This window comes from Pleurotus ostreatus (genome assembly GCF_014466165.1).
Source record: "Pleurotus ostreatus strain PC9 chromosome Unknown scaffold_8, whole genome shotgun sequence".
In the NCBI taxonomy this organism is placed as follows: Eukaryota; Fungi; Basidiomycota; class Agaricomycetes; order Agaricales; family Pleurotaceae; genus Pleurotus; species Pleurotus ostreatus.
In genome coordinates this window covers 2,230,966-2,245,233 of record NW_023503163.1, presented here as the reverse complement: position 1 = coordinate 2,245,233, position 14,268 = coordinate 2,230,966, and the positions used below count along the sequence as shown (strand labels likewise).

Below are 14,268 nucleotides of genomic sequence, written 5' to 3'. Positions count from 1 at the left end.
TCTGACATTTTTCTCCATAATCCCCTAGGCGTAAGTCATGTTGTTGCTTTCTGCGAAATTAACCCTCTCCCCCGGCTATTTACACGGTAGGACAGTTTACAGTTTCGCTGCGCTGGGCGTATCGTTCAACGACTTCCACTATGCAACAGAATTAACGGCAAGGACAGCGGTGAAAGTGGGTTCGTGACGCTCACCCAAGGGGCCCACTCTTTCATGTGATCCACTGTGTCGATGAACACTGCAGGCCTTCTTTCCTTGAATGATTTCGTCCATTCGATAAGATCGTTTCTATTGCCTGTGATCATTTTTTTGAATAGATATGACTCTATAATATGTGCATCCTCTGCACTTGACGGCGGGTGGAGCAGTAAGGCCTTCGTAGCAACAATCGAAGGCATGGATGTGGAAGACGCTAGTTCCTTGGCGAATGACAACGCTGCAGGCAGGACGTCTTCGCGCTTGGGTAGAACGGCAAAGTATAGTCGCTCCAGAAGGGGGTGGGTGGGCAAAAATATTTGCCCAGACAAAAGGAGCGCCGCTGCCGCCGAGTAACCGAGGAAGCGGGGTAATAAGAAAGAGGAGACTCCTGTTGCGTTCAAGGGGTTGAATCTACAAACTGAGGCTCTACAGATGACACGAACCCTCTGGTGACACTGCGCGGCTGGCAAAAGGGAAGGCGGTCTTCGTGCCTGCCCATGCGAAGCGGAAGTCAAATGGTAGCTGTAACGCTGTCGCGCCCGCACCAACTGCGTTACCGTTAACGGCAGCGATGGTGATCTTCCGGCACCGAAGGATTGCTAAAGAAACTCTGCCTCCAGAGTTTCGATAATCTTGCAGACGATCAGAATGCCCCCGTCGCTTCGAAGAGACGTAGAGAGCGTACCGTGATCCGCAACGGCGTTTGGATCGACACCGCCTAGATGCCATTCTTCGGCTAAGTCTGCCTGAATATATATATGTATAATGGACATGCGTCGTAGGTCGCTTTGCAACTTGGGGACTTACTCCGGAGCAATACGCAGGGACAGTATGGTCAGCTGTGAAAACAACAACACGGACTCTGTCGTCCCTATCGGCGTATTCGAAAGCTTGGATAAGCTCTTGGACGAACGGCTCGATAAATGTGTTCCTCCTTGTGTCAATGTCAGTAGCGCGTTGTATCCATTTACTACAAGACAGCGGCTCACGCATTTGCTTTGTTGACAATGACCAAAATGCCATTGTCAAGAGCGACCTCGATGTGAGATAGTTTGAGAGTAATGGTGATGCGATTGGTACTACCTGACTCCTGGCGCAATTGATGGATCAAGTTATTCAGTGTTGGCGTTCTTTTCTAGCACTACGAGTGGACTAGGGCCCGACTCGATAGGAGCTAGCCCTTTGGTATTGAGAGTCAGACAAGAGGCTATAACTAAGGCCATCACAATCCCTGATGCCCTGTGTTGGACGTACGCGTCCATCAACTATGTATGAGAATGTTGTGGAGCTTGGATAATAGATAACTAAATAACTTTTTTTGGCGCCATGGAGATATCCGCTACATCCTGGATCGTGACTCAGGGAGCGCCACTTGGGGAATTTGCTAAAGTGCCCCTACCAAGATATAGAGCTTATCAACAGCCCAAAAAGTGCTAGCAAGGCGCATGTCCGGGACCCTTGAATCCAGGAAGTTTGTGAAGTGAAGCTTCGATGGAATCATCCTTGGTGTTCTGATTTACCAAAAGCGTACTTGGGAGTCAATACTGCGGTGTGGTGGCGGGGAACGCAGCTTTGCGTCACCGCCACAGCGTGGCAAGGAAGCCGGATTAGTGTGCTTATGAGTGGCAGTGACCCCGCAGAAACTCAGCGATGCGGTTAGTTCTGAAGCTTCCCTTAAGGGTGAACAACGGAGGGGGGCTTCCAGGCAAAGTTATCGCTGAATCCTGGTCGGGTAGTGAGCGATTGAGGGGCGGCGTGAAGCAAACTAGGTCCTAAGGAATCTACGGAATCACGTCGATCTCAATCTACCATACATTCAAGAGTTGATACAAGGTACATTGGCTTACTATCCTCTACATACGCTGCGATGCAACAGTTACTGAGCGTAGACATTCACAACTTTGCTTTACTGCTATAGTATTGCTTATGCAGGAAACCCATGATTGCGTCCGCTACACCAAAAGAATCAAACTGAGTGGTCAAGGGAGCGATGCAATGTCATAGAACTTACCGCATTCTCCGGGAGCTTGTTGGGGTACCTATAGTCGTACGACGATGAGTCGAAAAGAGGGTGACTTTATAAAAGATTAGAGAAGAATCTTACAAAGTGACCATCGGTGTTGATGATGACGTTCGATGTGTTCTTTCTGCGGCGCCAGACACGTATCTGAGCTTCAACTGGACCGCCGAAACTAGAGAGGCGAGAGGAGTAACCATCTCTCGTAAAAAATATGATCTTAACGTACGCCGTCGTCTCTGGCTTAGGCATGATCCAGAACATGGGGATTCTTTCGTCGACGACTTTCATCATCTCCCAGACTTCGTAGAATGTAGTTACGTCGGCGAACGTCGCAGCTTCCTCTACCGCCGGCATCTTGAGCAGGACCTGTTGTTTGGCCACCTTCTCACCCCCTTCATCGAGGTCAGAAGAGTCATGGTGATAGGAGGGAACGCAAGGGCGGTTACCTGGGGAAGAGGGAATAGATTGTGCGTAAAGCCCGTAGTCAACATAAGACTGCAATACATCGGGGTGCCAGGACGCAAAAAAAGGGCTCTTAAGCATCAAAGCCTTCGCTTCCTCCCTAAATTAGATCATGAGCTCTGGCGCCGTTGTCCGATCCGCCATAAAGTCCACAGACCTGGAGCCCCATCTGTCGCGCCTGAGAAGAATTCCCAAGGCCGTGTCGGGGACGTATGTATTCTTGGTCAATTCATAGCACAATGGAGAGACTATAGTCGCGTCCACGTTGATGAGAGAAGAGAACAACGCCGGGTTGATCAACGCCGCCAGCGTCCTGCACAAGAAGCCGTTAGGTTTGCAACGCCCGCACGAAAGGGCGGCTAGTTACATAGTCAACCCGCCGAAAGAGTGGCCGATTCCAACTAGTTTGCGATTCTTGAATCCGTACTTCTTGCGGTAGTCCGATTCCGCTGCGCTGACCTGTGGTAGGTGAGTCGGCGGCGTTTTCAACGGGCTCTCCGCCAGGAAGTTGTTGAGGAAGTTGACGATATCGCGGGAATTATCCCTGCAGTCATCTAGCCAACTGTTATTGAGGACTATACAGACGCGAAGATGCAGTGTGGAACTTACAAACAGCGCCTACTTTTCCCTTGTTGAGCAACGCCGAGTCGCCTGTTTGAACTGCCTCGTAAGACCAGACTTCTGCAATGTCGAAGTGCGAGGTGGACTCGAAGATATAACGGATTGTTGCATCCCAAGTCTTTGGGGAAATCACCATTAGCTTTGTTAATATATAAACTGAAAGAATGAAAACTACCTCTTTATTGAACCCATTCCCGTGCACAAAGAGGAGCGTCAATCCGCTTCCGGTTCTGTATGCCCCCTTCTTGATGTAGCGATTCGCGGAAATCCATAGCAACGCCTCGCGTCCTTGGAACCTGTGTTCCTCTGTCCGCGACGCTGTGGTCTCCGCTCGAACCTTGTCTAGATATGTTTGCATTTCTTCAGCGGCTTGCTTCTTCCCCTCCTTCGCTCCACAATAGTCGCCCGTGAAGGGGATCTGGACAAATGGCGTGCTCCTTGGCCATGCAGCGGGGATAATATGGGAAGTAACGATAAACGGCTCGTTGGTCGAATCTCGTTCAGGAGACGGTAAGTCTGGTAGATTGGCGGAGGTCAGCGCCATGGGAGGCGGATTGACTGGGAGAAGTGGACGTGTCGGAAAAATCGGCCTGGCTATAATGGAGGCATGTGGGGCGGGGTAGGAGGTGATGGTGGAAAAATCGACGGGATTGGCTTCAGAATCTAAGGCTACGATACTCGACATGGTGCAGTGACCAACGATTGCAAGCCTATAAATGGTATGTAAGTTTTTGATTGGTCTGCAAAGTGACAGATACCCTGCACCATCATCTTAGCGCGACAACGAGACCAATGTGCAGGGGTTGCAGGATATCCAACACACAGTCAGGAATCAGGGATCGCCGCAAAGCTTCAGAAGGTTCCACTCAGGACTACTAGGGATCGTCGCAAAGCTTTAGAAGGTTCCACTCAGGACTACTAAGGATCGTACATACTTAGTGCGCCGCTGCGATGCCACTTTCTAAGATTACATTTGCTCCCTAGTTGTTATTTCCCAGTCCGCGGCGTTATCTACAAGAGTGGAAGTATAAAGAGCCTGGATATGATTTGCGAAGGAACCCAGCAACTCACAATGATTAACACAAGCGCTTTCTTCGATGCCAGTAACTGGCTTGTTCTTGTCACAGCGTTCTCTTTCTACTTGACGAGCACTCCGCCAAACCGTCCTCTCGCCGAGAGCGGGCAGATCATCAAATCGACATACGAAAAGACCTTCCTGCTACGACTCTTAGCGCACAAGGTTAGTAAATGATAGGCGCATTATTACCGATGCTCACCTAAGCCATCCCAGATGTTCGTTTGTTCCGTCTGCGTGATGCACATCGTGAGCTCCTTTGCTGGAGAAGACCTCGGCATCTGCACAGCACGCCCTTCCGACCGATCGTCTACAGGGATCGTGACGCCCTCTACCATGATGATCACCGCCACCTGTGTCGGCTTGGCCATGAACGCGATACGCTTGTGGTGCTTTGCGACGCTAGGAGACCATTTCGATTTCCAAGTGAACGTCAAGAAGACGCACAGGCTCATCACCAGCGGGCCTTACTCCTTCGTACGACACCCTTCTTACACATCTGGAATCGGGGTCTGGATTGCTGTATCCTTGGTCATGTTCTCAGAGGATCATTGGTTTTCCCAATGTGTCCTGCAGAACATGGCTGGCAGAGTGCTCGGTTGGGTGTGGCTCGTGGAATTGGCCATGTTGATGCACTTCGTCTTCGTTGTGCGACCCAAAGCAGAGGACCAGGGGTTGAAGGGGCACTTCGGCAAGGAATGGGACGAGTGGGCAACTAGAGTCCCTTACCGAATCTTCCCATACATTTACTAGGCGGCCCTCCAACCTCCCCGGCTCGTTAGCGCCACCCCCCCTCCCCCAGCATCGGCCTTGAAAGAGAACAAATGTAAATTGTAGTTGTAGATCGTTGTAAAGGATAATGATCAATAAACTCTGAGCTTCCTGCAGTCGGAAATCACGTCCAGCAGATTGAAGCTGTGGCGTGGTGTTCAATCGCAGAAAGTCTCGCAACGTTGCTAAGCCGCGGTGACCTGTCGTCCTAGCTGTTGAGCAGGTCAAAGGTGTAGCATCGTAATTGATCACGGTCCCGGAGATCAATTTCCAGCCCCATGCCGCAGTGATATATTCGTATTCGCCTCCTTGTAGATGCGTCCCGTCGCTAAGATGGAAGCCGAGCGGATTCTATGAGTTACGGCGAGCGCTCCGTATTTTGGGTCCGCTTCGAATACATCTTCAGAGTAGTCACGTAACCAGAACTGGGTGAATTCGTCAGGTGAAAAGGGCTAACATGGAAGATGAAGGTACTGGCTGACATAGAACATCCGATTTCCATTCAATGCAAAAGCTGCTTCATGGGTAGAGAGAGAGACAATTCGGCCCAAAACACTGTGCTTGTCTCCTAATTTATGGTCATATTATGGACTGACAACCACTCACGAAGATATACCATACATCACCCACGGGTTTCTGTCTGGGATGCGTTCAAAGAGTAGGCAATAGCCTCGAGTTGGTGTCCACCAGCGGGAATTTCGAGGGCAAGCCCATCATTGCCTTTTGGTGTATGCCCGAAACCAATACACTAGTTATTCAGAGCGCGACGGTCCTCATGAGAGTCACAGTTTCTTCCTCGCAAGGAGCCACCTCCGACCCCTTTCTGGCACTGGAATGTAGGAAAATAAGGTCGCATAGGGTGTGCGACGTAGCTACATCGTGGTAAGGAAGGAAGAGGCGACTTGGCCTCACATATACGCGAAGTGTACGATCTAGTGCGATTACCTAATATATATATATACCAGGCGGAATCGGTGATTTCGGACAGAAAGTTCCTTTTTTGAGAGAATGAGAGAAACCTTGAGTGCTTGATACAACGAACCAGTCCAAGGACGCGACGGATAATAGGTCACGTGATTATTGCTTGGTTTTATTTGTACGGGCGTGGCAAGCACAAAGAAACTACACTTTTGGCGCGATTCAGGGATGCACTCAATCGCGCCAACCACCATCGTCGACGACGTCGCCGACAACGCAGAGGAGCAGGTTGACGCGTCAAACAATGCTACTGAGCAAGAAACTCTTGATGCTTCCGAATCTATTCCTTCAACGGCCCCCGAAACTGCTGAAGGCCGACCATCAAAGAAACTTCCAGCTGCTGACGACGTACACCTACCTTTCGCGCGTGTTCAAAGAATAATCAAGGCGGACAAAGTGAGCCTGATGCCTTCTAGCTCCTTGCAGTACTTTTCTGCTCTTACGCTCGAAACAATCTAGAAAATAGGCATAGTCGCGAAAGACGCGACACAACTTATAGCGTTCGCTACGGAGGAATTCATTAAACGGATTACCCAGACAGCTCGCCGAAAGGCAACAGGCTCGACGATCATGTATCACGACCTGAGTGCGTGGTGACATAGCTATGACTGGAACGTCATGCGCTTATGAACAACTTGCAGCATCGGCAGCTCGGGAGGACGAGTTCCGCTTCCTCGAAGGTACGCGTGGGTCTTCTGCACCTCGATCCCCCTTCGTTGACAAATTGCAAAGAAATATTTGAATGGTTACCCCTGGTGCTAGAGCAGGAGAGAGAACTTCAGCGGCAGAAGATGCAAAAGAAGCCCAAACCGAAGAAGAAAACAGGCGATGAGCCACCAGAGCCCAACGAAGACTCGGTGCCAGCACCCCCGGTGATTCATAATTCAGACGGTACCATGACGTACGCAGAGGACGGCCCAGGAGATTCTGAAGAAGAAATGACATGATCATAAAGCGGTATCTGTGCTATTGTTTCTGATTTTTGTCTGGATATAATTAAGACCTAGTGACCAAAAACATATAAACAACCTCTTCAACATGTTCAGACTGAGAAGACGACTATAGCGGTGATCTGCGACGTATAGACCTAGAAAGATGGACAGAGCCCATGTCCCGCTACAATGAGGTTAGCCCTCGCAAAGAGGTAGACACCACGTTGAGCAACATACCGAACGTTAAAGCGCGGGCTTGTTGTGTCATATTCCCTAGTGCTCGCTTGGTACTTGCTAAATGATTAGCGGCTGAAGTGTTCACGTCAAGTATCAGTGCCTGTCCTCGATCGCACCTGTCGAAGTTCGTCATATATCTTATTCATCGGACTGGACTTTCACTGGCATCGTAAACACTCAAGCAGCTGAGAAAATGCCTCGAAACGACGGAGGTTTATCTTCTCTACTTCCTTGGGCTGGCCACAGCGGGGAGTGCTAAATCTTCTGCCCGGATTGGACCATTCGTGCCACTGGCGTAGATGGATCCGCACGAAGGGCTGTCAGACGTCAAGTTAGACAAGTTCGACATATACTTTGATTCCGCGCCACACCCAAGTCAGCGTAAGTCCTCCGAAATTGTGCGAGTACCTCCTTTACATTCGACACGCTGACGGTGCTCTCCAGTGACCATGGCGTTCTATAAGTGACTGGAGACATCCGTGACGGTGACCACTCTATGTATATAACCCACTCAAGGACCAATGATACTATGCAAGCAAACTCCCATCATGTTCGTACATTCAATGCATACCTGATCTATCGCTAACTCTGTAGCAGACGCTTGGATCGACAACTATGGTTTCTAGATTACCGAACAACAAGATGTGGCCAACAGGGATACCAAGCTTGCGGATGCCGCTGGCAAGTTGAAGTTCTATAGGCTTGTAGAGGTCAACCAATACGTTGCGAAAGGCCACAAGCTCTTTCGTTCCTCAGCGCCCGCCTACGAAAGCGACGATAAAGATTAGGAGATGACCGAAGAGAGGGCTCAATTCTTGAAGCAACCCGGCATCGATTGTCTCATCAGCTTCAACTACGTACAATATAGCGCAGCTCAGCAGGGCATTTTGAAGGCGGTCGGAATCACCTACTTGTGGTTGCAAGTTCTCGATTTCGCAGCTGCCAGCGAGAAGCAGGTTGACGATGCCTACCGAGCGTATATGAAGCACAAGGGTACACTCGTGCACTGCCAATTTCGTCTGAATAATGGAGGTCTTGCGTCGCGAACTTGGTGAGCCCACTAGGCCACTTGCGTGAGCGTCAATGGAAGTGAATATACATCGAGCCAGTGAGTGATACTACGGGGGTCGTTGAAGTAGAATATGATAATTATGATTCAGAAAGTAAGGTCTGCCGATAAAACAAATCTACAAGTCCAAAGACCGAAATCGTCGAAATGAGACGGTAATCAAAGCACAGCACCCTATAACATCTCCCGGTGAATACCATAATGCAAGGTCACAAAGAGTCAACGTACCCCATTGACCCGTAAGTTCTGCCCATTTATCCATTGAGCAGCAGGGCTAGCGACGAATGCGACCATCGGTGCGATATCTACGGAACCAGTCATTATAGCTATTGAAGGGAGCAATCTGTTGCACGTACCTTCGGGGAGGCCAACTCTGTTATTTGGATTCTGGGCGGCAATTTTCTTGATGACTTCTTCCGGCTTGCCTGCTCGGAAGAGCGGGGTGTCGACAGGGCCAGGGGATACCGTGTTGACCGTTAACCCTCGTGATCCAAGATCTTTGGCTAGGACTCGGGCGACTTGCTCAATGGCCCCCTTTGACGCGACATACGTCAAAGCGTTCGGAAGAACAGGTGTCAGGCCAGTCAAACTCGACGAGAAGAAGATTATGCGTCCTCCAGCTATTCAGATTTCATCAGTACCCTCTCCAGGTGGAAAGAAAGCGATTCAACTTACGCGTCGGCATCAAGGGGACGGCTGCTTTGGCCAAGAACACTGGGACCTTGACGTTGATTTCAAAATGGCTGTCGAAGAAGTCCTCATCTACTTCGGCTAGCGGCTTGCTCCCCATGATTCCTGCGTTCAGCACCAAGATATCCACCTGTCCCCATGTTTTCGTCGCTTCAGCCAAGAGCTTCTGTCCACCTTCGAGCTTCGATGCATCGGCCTGGACGGCGATGGCATCACATCCCTTGGACTCTTTAGTGTTGAACGCTTTGATTTCGTTCACGACGGACTGGGCTGCGGATGAATCATTGACGTAGTTGACAACGACTTTCGCGCCTTGCGACCCAAGAGCTTTGGCGATTGCTGCACCTATTGATCGAGAAGACCCGGTGACAACGGCGACTATAAACACATACATGGTCGTGAGTTCAGGATCCCCAGAAATTAGCGTCATACTGACCTTTACCCTCCAATGAAGTAGAAAGCAACTGTGGGGAAGTAGACACTACCATTTCTGCCGCTGGCACTACCTCTGGCAATTTCGGAGCGTCCTCAGGGGCCGAAGTGGGTTCAGCTGGCGACATGCTGGCCTTAGGCTCGACCTTAGGCTCAACTGATCCATTGCTCGTGGAAGGATCCGTCGAATGGCATTGTCTACCTCCAAGATGGAGCTTCTTGCGTAGAGAGGATGCCAAGGATTTCAAGCCCGCCATTTAGTATTCGCTGAGAGGGGATCCCAGGCGGGGAGCCGGTCGAATAGGAAGCAGTCGTCGTGAAGTTTGTGGAGGTAAGGGCGATTATAGGCAAACATCCATAGTGGACTTGAAGATATACTACCGTAACTACGTGGGTCACACGGCGCAGTCTCCCTCATCCGCGCTGCTGCCGCATTGCTTCTTCTCGTCCTTACGCATCTGCATCTAGGTTAACGTTGAGGCCACATCGAAGTCCGGAACGATGATGACGATATCATATACGATCAATGGGCCGGAAGCTGCGCGCCCATCATGGCGCTAGGGCTTCATCCAATGGTCTTGATGCATGATGCATATGGTCCTAGGGTTTGGTGTTCCCAGCTTCAGCCGAGATTTAATTCCGGAATGGAACGTGTCGTTCTTCGATACGTCTTCCTCACCAACCCGTCCGTGGAATGTGTTGGGGTGATTGCGGCGTACAGATATTCGGCAAGGAAGGCCCCTGGATTCATTAGTAAACAAGGAGATAACCAGACTGCGCCAACTCTCTTACTTTTTCTTCATCTCTTTACTGATACTACTACAAAGTAGTAGCTACCTCAGCAATTCGGTAGAGAACACTCTACCTAATGCACATTGCATTCTGCAGGTATGGATTGGAGGATAGATCATAATTTAAACTGTCTACGCAAAACGGGCATGAAAAAGCGTTTGAAAATCATACGCAGCGATTACGCGAAATTAAGGACAAATAAAGAGCTAGAGCATAGAACGAACCGCGCACAGCGACGGGAGTGTACGAGATAGCAGTACATCGAGGAAAGAGTCGAACGGGATTCGATGATGAATCTGATGAGGGCACCGACTCGCAACCCACCACTTCCTAATCCATCCCTCCGTTTTTGCACTGCATGGTTCGAGTCGGTGCCCATCGACGCTCACCCAATATAGCAACAAACAAGCAACGTGTAAATGAATAAACCAAAGGGGGGTCATGCAATAGGCTGAAAGAATAAACAACGAAAAGGAAAAGAAAAACAATGCCGAGCAAAAAATGTAGGGATATCATGTCGGTATCGTCGAAAAAACGAAGAGCGTTCACAAGACCCAGAAGGAGACGATGAGTACAGTTCAGTGGTTGATTCCAGGAGGTGTGGTGAAGGGTTTAGATGGTCCATGTATGGGTGGAGATAGGGTGGGTGGATGGATAGGTTGGGGGTTTACCAGTTCATCGTGTTCTCTCTTAGGATCGGTGCGGAGATAGCAGCGGGCATTACCTGCCGCCTCTGCGTCATCTGCGAGGGGCCAGCAACCGCGGCACCACCGTATCCGTATCCTTGACCTGCCGCCGCCGACATCCCACCATCATCGATCCTCTGATCCTGGTATCCCCGTAGCGAATCCTCTGCGAAGTAGAAGCTCCTCCTCCGTGCGCCGCCAACGCTGTCCTGGTCAAAGTCCCTCCCATCTGGACGGTAGCCGGCCATGTCTTCTGCAGGTACATCACTGAGTCTGCGGTGCTTGAGCTCGTTTCTACGCTTGATTGAACGGTAGACGAGGTAAGCCAAGACGATAAGTGCGATGGCACCGAGTGTGCTGACTACACCAATGATCGCGTCCTGCCGTGCTTTATCGCTGGACGACGCGCTCGAAGACGAAGCATTGCCAGGGCCTCCGAGTCCTCCACCAGTGCCAGGGTCTGTTTGAGAAACAGAGTTGATGGCAAACCCAGAGTCGACGCGACGGGCAAGGTCCTTGGCAACTGGATCTGCGATACCAGTGTAGAACTTGGATTGTGGCGCCTTGATCTGGGCGGCGAGGTTATCGACTTCGTCGCGAGGGATGTAACCCAACCACATTGTCCGCAATTTCGAGGCATCTCGAGGTCCTTTGTAATCAGACGAAGCGTACACTTGCAGAACCCACGTCTTAACTTGATCGGCTATAAAGAGACGGATTGTCAACACCCAAACCACACGCTACGCTTGACAATTAAACTCACGTGGCAATACAAGGGCAGTTTGCAGGATAACCGGGAAATATCCGAAGATCTGACTTGGGGATAATGGATTGGTCGCAACAAACTCCCAGTTCAGTTCGGGGGTGAAGAGGATGCTGATCAAAGAGTAGTCGCCCAAATCCTCCGTCGTTGGGTCTGTGCCGTTTCTTGGATAAATCCTAGCTGGCATACCAGTAGGTAGCGGCGCAGCGGTAGGAGCAACATCAGCCTGAGCGGACTGTTGTACAGGCGTAACTGTCGTCGTTGCCTGGTCCGGGTCTGTGAGTGTGGGGAGCTCAGTGCTAGTGGACAGGGAGGCGAACACCAAAGCCGTCTGGGTAAGGATACCCGAAAGCTCCGAGTCGATCGAGATCGAGGTCACGACGTCAGAGACAGTCTGATCAGGAAGTGAGGTGGGCAAAGCACCAGTAGTAGCATTACCAGAAGGGAAGCTGATAATGACGCTGGTAGCAGTGGCACCGCCATCGCTGACGGTCGTTGGTGGGGCGCTGGTGTCGGGGACGGGGGGAACACTAGTTGGTGGGACACTTGTTTGAGGAGGGAAGACAGTGGTTGGCGGAAGGCTGGTGTCGGGGATCGGCGGTTCACTGGTTGGGGGCACGCTAGTTTCAGGGCCTTGTGGTTCGCTGGTTGGCGGGACACTCGTCGTAATAGGGGGAAAACTGGTGATCGGGGGAGAGCTCTCGCCGCCGCCGATTGCACTACTGACCTCAGAAATGATACTCGTAAGGATACTAGTCAATATGCCACCGGGTTGTGAGCTCGGAGATGACGAAATAGGGTCTTCCACAGCGGAGCTTGTGATCGTAGGAGGATCAGTGATCAGCGGTACTGAAGACGAACGAGAAGAAGAAGGCGGTGGAGGGTCGAGAATAGAGCTGATGCCACCCCCAATGACTGAGGTGAGAGTATCAATAATGCCACCGCTGCGAGACGACGTAGGTTCAGGTTCTGGCGCGGACGTGATTACTGCGGACGAGGATGCTGATGGCGTATCCGGGTCTTCAACTGCACTCGAAGGTGCTGAAGATGCTGAGGAACTCGGGGGCGCAGGTAGAAGAATCGAAGTCACGTCTCCTATGACTGACGTGACCCCTCCAAGTGCTGATGTGATCGGGTCGAGAATGCCACCGCCTCGAGTAGTCGTTGGCGTGGCGGATGAGGTCGATTCAGCCTCAGAGACTGCAGTTGTACTCGATTCGCTGGCGGACGTCGGTGGCGTAGATGGAGTGGATTCGACCTCGGACGAGCTTGAAGGCTGTACGGACGAAGATGTTGACACGGGGGGCGGTGGCAATAATATGGACGTTACATCGCCGATTACTGATGTGATGCCACCGAGTCCCGAGGTAATTGGATCTAGAATCCCACCTCCTCGTGTAGTTGATGGCTCTATCGATGATGAAGTCGAAATGGAGCTGCTCGAAGTCAAGGAAGCGCTAGACAGCGACGAAGACGGCTCTTGGCTGCTGGTCGATGAAGAAACAGAACTTGAAGATACAGAAGATATAGAAGGGGATACACTAGGGGTAGAAAGTGAGGCCGATGATGAGACTACGGAACTAGAGGAAACAGACGAAATGGAAACAGACGATGATGGGGTAGATGATGATGTGAGTGATGTCGTTGGCTCGACTGATGTCGGCGGTAGAATGGCGGTCACGTCTGGCAATGATGAAGGGGAGCTTATTCTCGGTGGAGAAGGCTCATCGTCGTCCTCGTCGTTACCCAGAATAGACGAGACTACCTTGGCTACGGACCCACAAATTCAGTCCCCTTCGTTCCTCTTCATCGAAAGAAAGAAAGACACTCACGCAAGTTCAAGTCAAGATTGATTGCCTTCTTCGTCAGGGATCGTCGCGCAAACGACCTTTCCAGCGATGAATGTGCGGCGTCCACTGTACTCGGACAGGCAGCCAAAGCAACGAGTACGGACAGAAGCTGAACAACAGACAACTGCATATTTGATGATTATATTTTCTTCTGGTCGTCGAAACGGTCGTTTCAGAGACGAAAATTCAGCGAAAGGGGGCGAGCACGGAGTGCGCTGCCAATCCTTGAGAAAAGTGGGGCGAAAGAGCGTGGTTGTACTTGGCGGAACGAGCAGAACCAGTTGCTATGAGACTGAAATGCGGCTGATCTTTGCAGACCAGAGATTTCAGTGCAAGAACAGACTGGTACGAGGAGGCGCACAAAGTACAGCTGGACAGAAAGTCGAAGGAAAGAAGAGAGTGTGGGCGAGAGAAATAAAAGGCGGACACTTGGGATTCTATTTCCAGGGTCAATCTTCGCTTGAAATGTTCCCACGGTCAATGGCCAGGTCAAACACGTCGGGCGTCGTCTTGTGTTTCACCTCAAGCGCCCCCCGACGAGTACAATGCGTCCGACAAGTACCGCAAAGGCTCGATAGCCTTGTAATACGTGTAGTAGGTAGACTTACGCTCAACGTACAGTTCCTCTAGAGTACAAGCGCAGTAACTATGGGAAAACGAGCCCCATCGGCCACCCTCACGTGCATCAGTAG

The 14,268-nt window shown here is 50.9% G+C and overlaps 7 protein-coding genes across 7 annotated transcripts; 3 read left to right on the top strand and 4 right to left on the bottom strand.

Moving 5' to 3' along the window:
* Positions 1-96: 96 nt before the first annotated feature.
* On the bottom strand, positions 97-1,645 carry PC9H_011072 (uncharacterized protein; the record flags this gene model as incomplete). Its single annotated transcript, XM_036780557.1, has 8 exons — positions 97-138; positions 195-586; positions 642-830; positions 884-944; positions 1,006-1,132; positions 1,188-1,288; positions 1,512-1,544; positions 1,598-1,645. 8 exons carry the CDS (start codon positions 1,643-1,645, stop codon positions 97-99), a joined length of 993 nt encoding a protein of 330 aa, XP_036627940.1.
* Positions 1,646-2,091: 446 nt separating this feature from the next.
* On the bottom strand, positions 2,092-3,986 carry PC9H_011071 (uncharacterized protein; the record flags this gene model as incomplete). Its single annotated transcript, XM_036780556.1, has 9 exons — positions 2,092-2,150; positions 2,210-2,237; positions 2,303-2,390; positions 2,445-2,610; positions 2,665-2,780; positions 2,838-2,993; positions 3,048-3,234; positions 3,290-3,419; positions 3,477-3,986. 9 exons carry the CDS (start codon positions 3,984-3,986, stop codon positions 2,092-2,094), a joined length of 1,440 nt encoding a protein of 479 aa, XP_036627939.1.
* A 387-nt stretch (positions 3,987-4,373) lies between these two features.
* Positions 4,374-5,129, top strand: PC9H_011070 (uncharacterized protein; the record flags this gene model as incomplete). The annotated part of the gene is made up of 2 exons (XM_036780555.1): positions 4,374-4,541; positions 4,593-5,129. The coding sequence occupies 2 exons, from the start codon at positions 4,374-4,376 to the stop codon at positions 5,127-5,129; spliced, it is 705 nt and encodes a 234-aa protein (XP_036627938.1).
* A 1,164-nt stretch (positions 5,130-6,293) lies between these two features.
* On the top strand, positions 6,294-7,072 carry PC9H_011069 (uncharacterized protein; the record flags this gene model as incomplete). Its single annotated transcript, XM_036780554.1, has 4 exons — positions 6,294-6,521; positions 6,585-6,711; positions 6,767-6,805; positions 6,858-7,072. The coding sequence occupies 4 exons, from the start codon at positions 6,294-6,296 to the stop codon at positions 7,070-7,072; spliced, it is 609 nt and encodes a 202-aa protein (XP_036627937.1).
* A 1,450-nt stretch (positions 7,073-8,522) lies between these two features.
* Positions 8,523-9,742, bottom strand: PC9H_011068 (uncharacterized protein; the record flags this gene model as incomplete). Its single annotated transcript, XM_036780553.1, has 5 exons — positions 8,523-8,537; positions 8,592-8,668; positions 8,720-8,983; positions 9,039-9,431; positions 9,490-9,742. 5 exons carry the CDS (start codon positions 9,740-9,742, stop codon positions 8,523-8,525), a joined length of 1,002 nt encoding a protein of 333 aa, XP_036627936.1.
* A 1,202-nt stretch (positions 9,743-10,944) lies between these two features.
* PC9H_011067 (uncharacterized protein) lies at positions 10,945-12,209 on the bottom strand (the record flags this gene model as incomplete). The annotated part of the gene is made up of 3 exons (XM_036780552.1): positions 10,945-11,666; positions 11,727-12,120; positions 12,165-12,209. 3 exons carry the CDS (start codon positions 12,207-12,209, stop codon positions 10,945-10,947), a joined length of 1,161 nt encoding a protein of 386 aa, XP_036627935.1.
* Positions 12,210-12,487: 278 nt separating this feature from the next.
* PC9H_011066 (uncharacterized protein) lies at positions 12,488-13,579 on the top strand (the record flags this gene model as incomplete). The annotated part of the gene is made up of 1 exon (XM_036780551.1): positions 12,488-13,579. One exon carries the CDS (start codon positions 12,488-12,490, stop codon positions 13,577-13,579), a length of 1,092 nt encoding a protein of 363 aa, XP_036627934.1.
* Between the last annotated feature and the right edge of the window lie 689 nt (positions 13,580-14,268).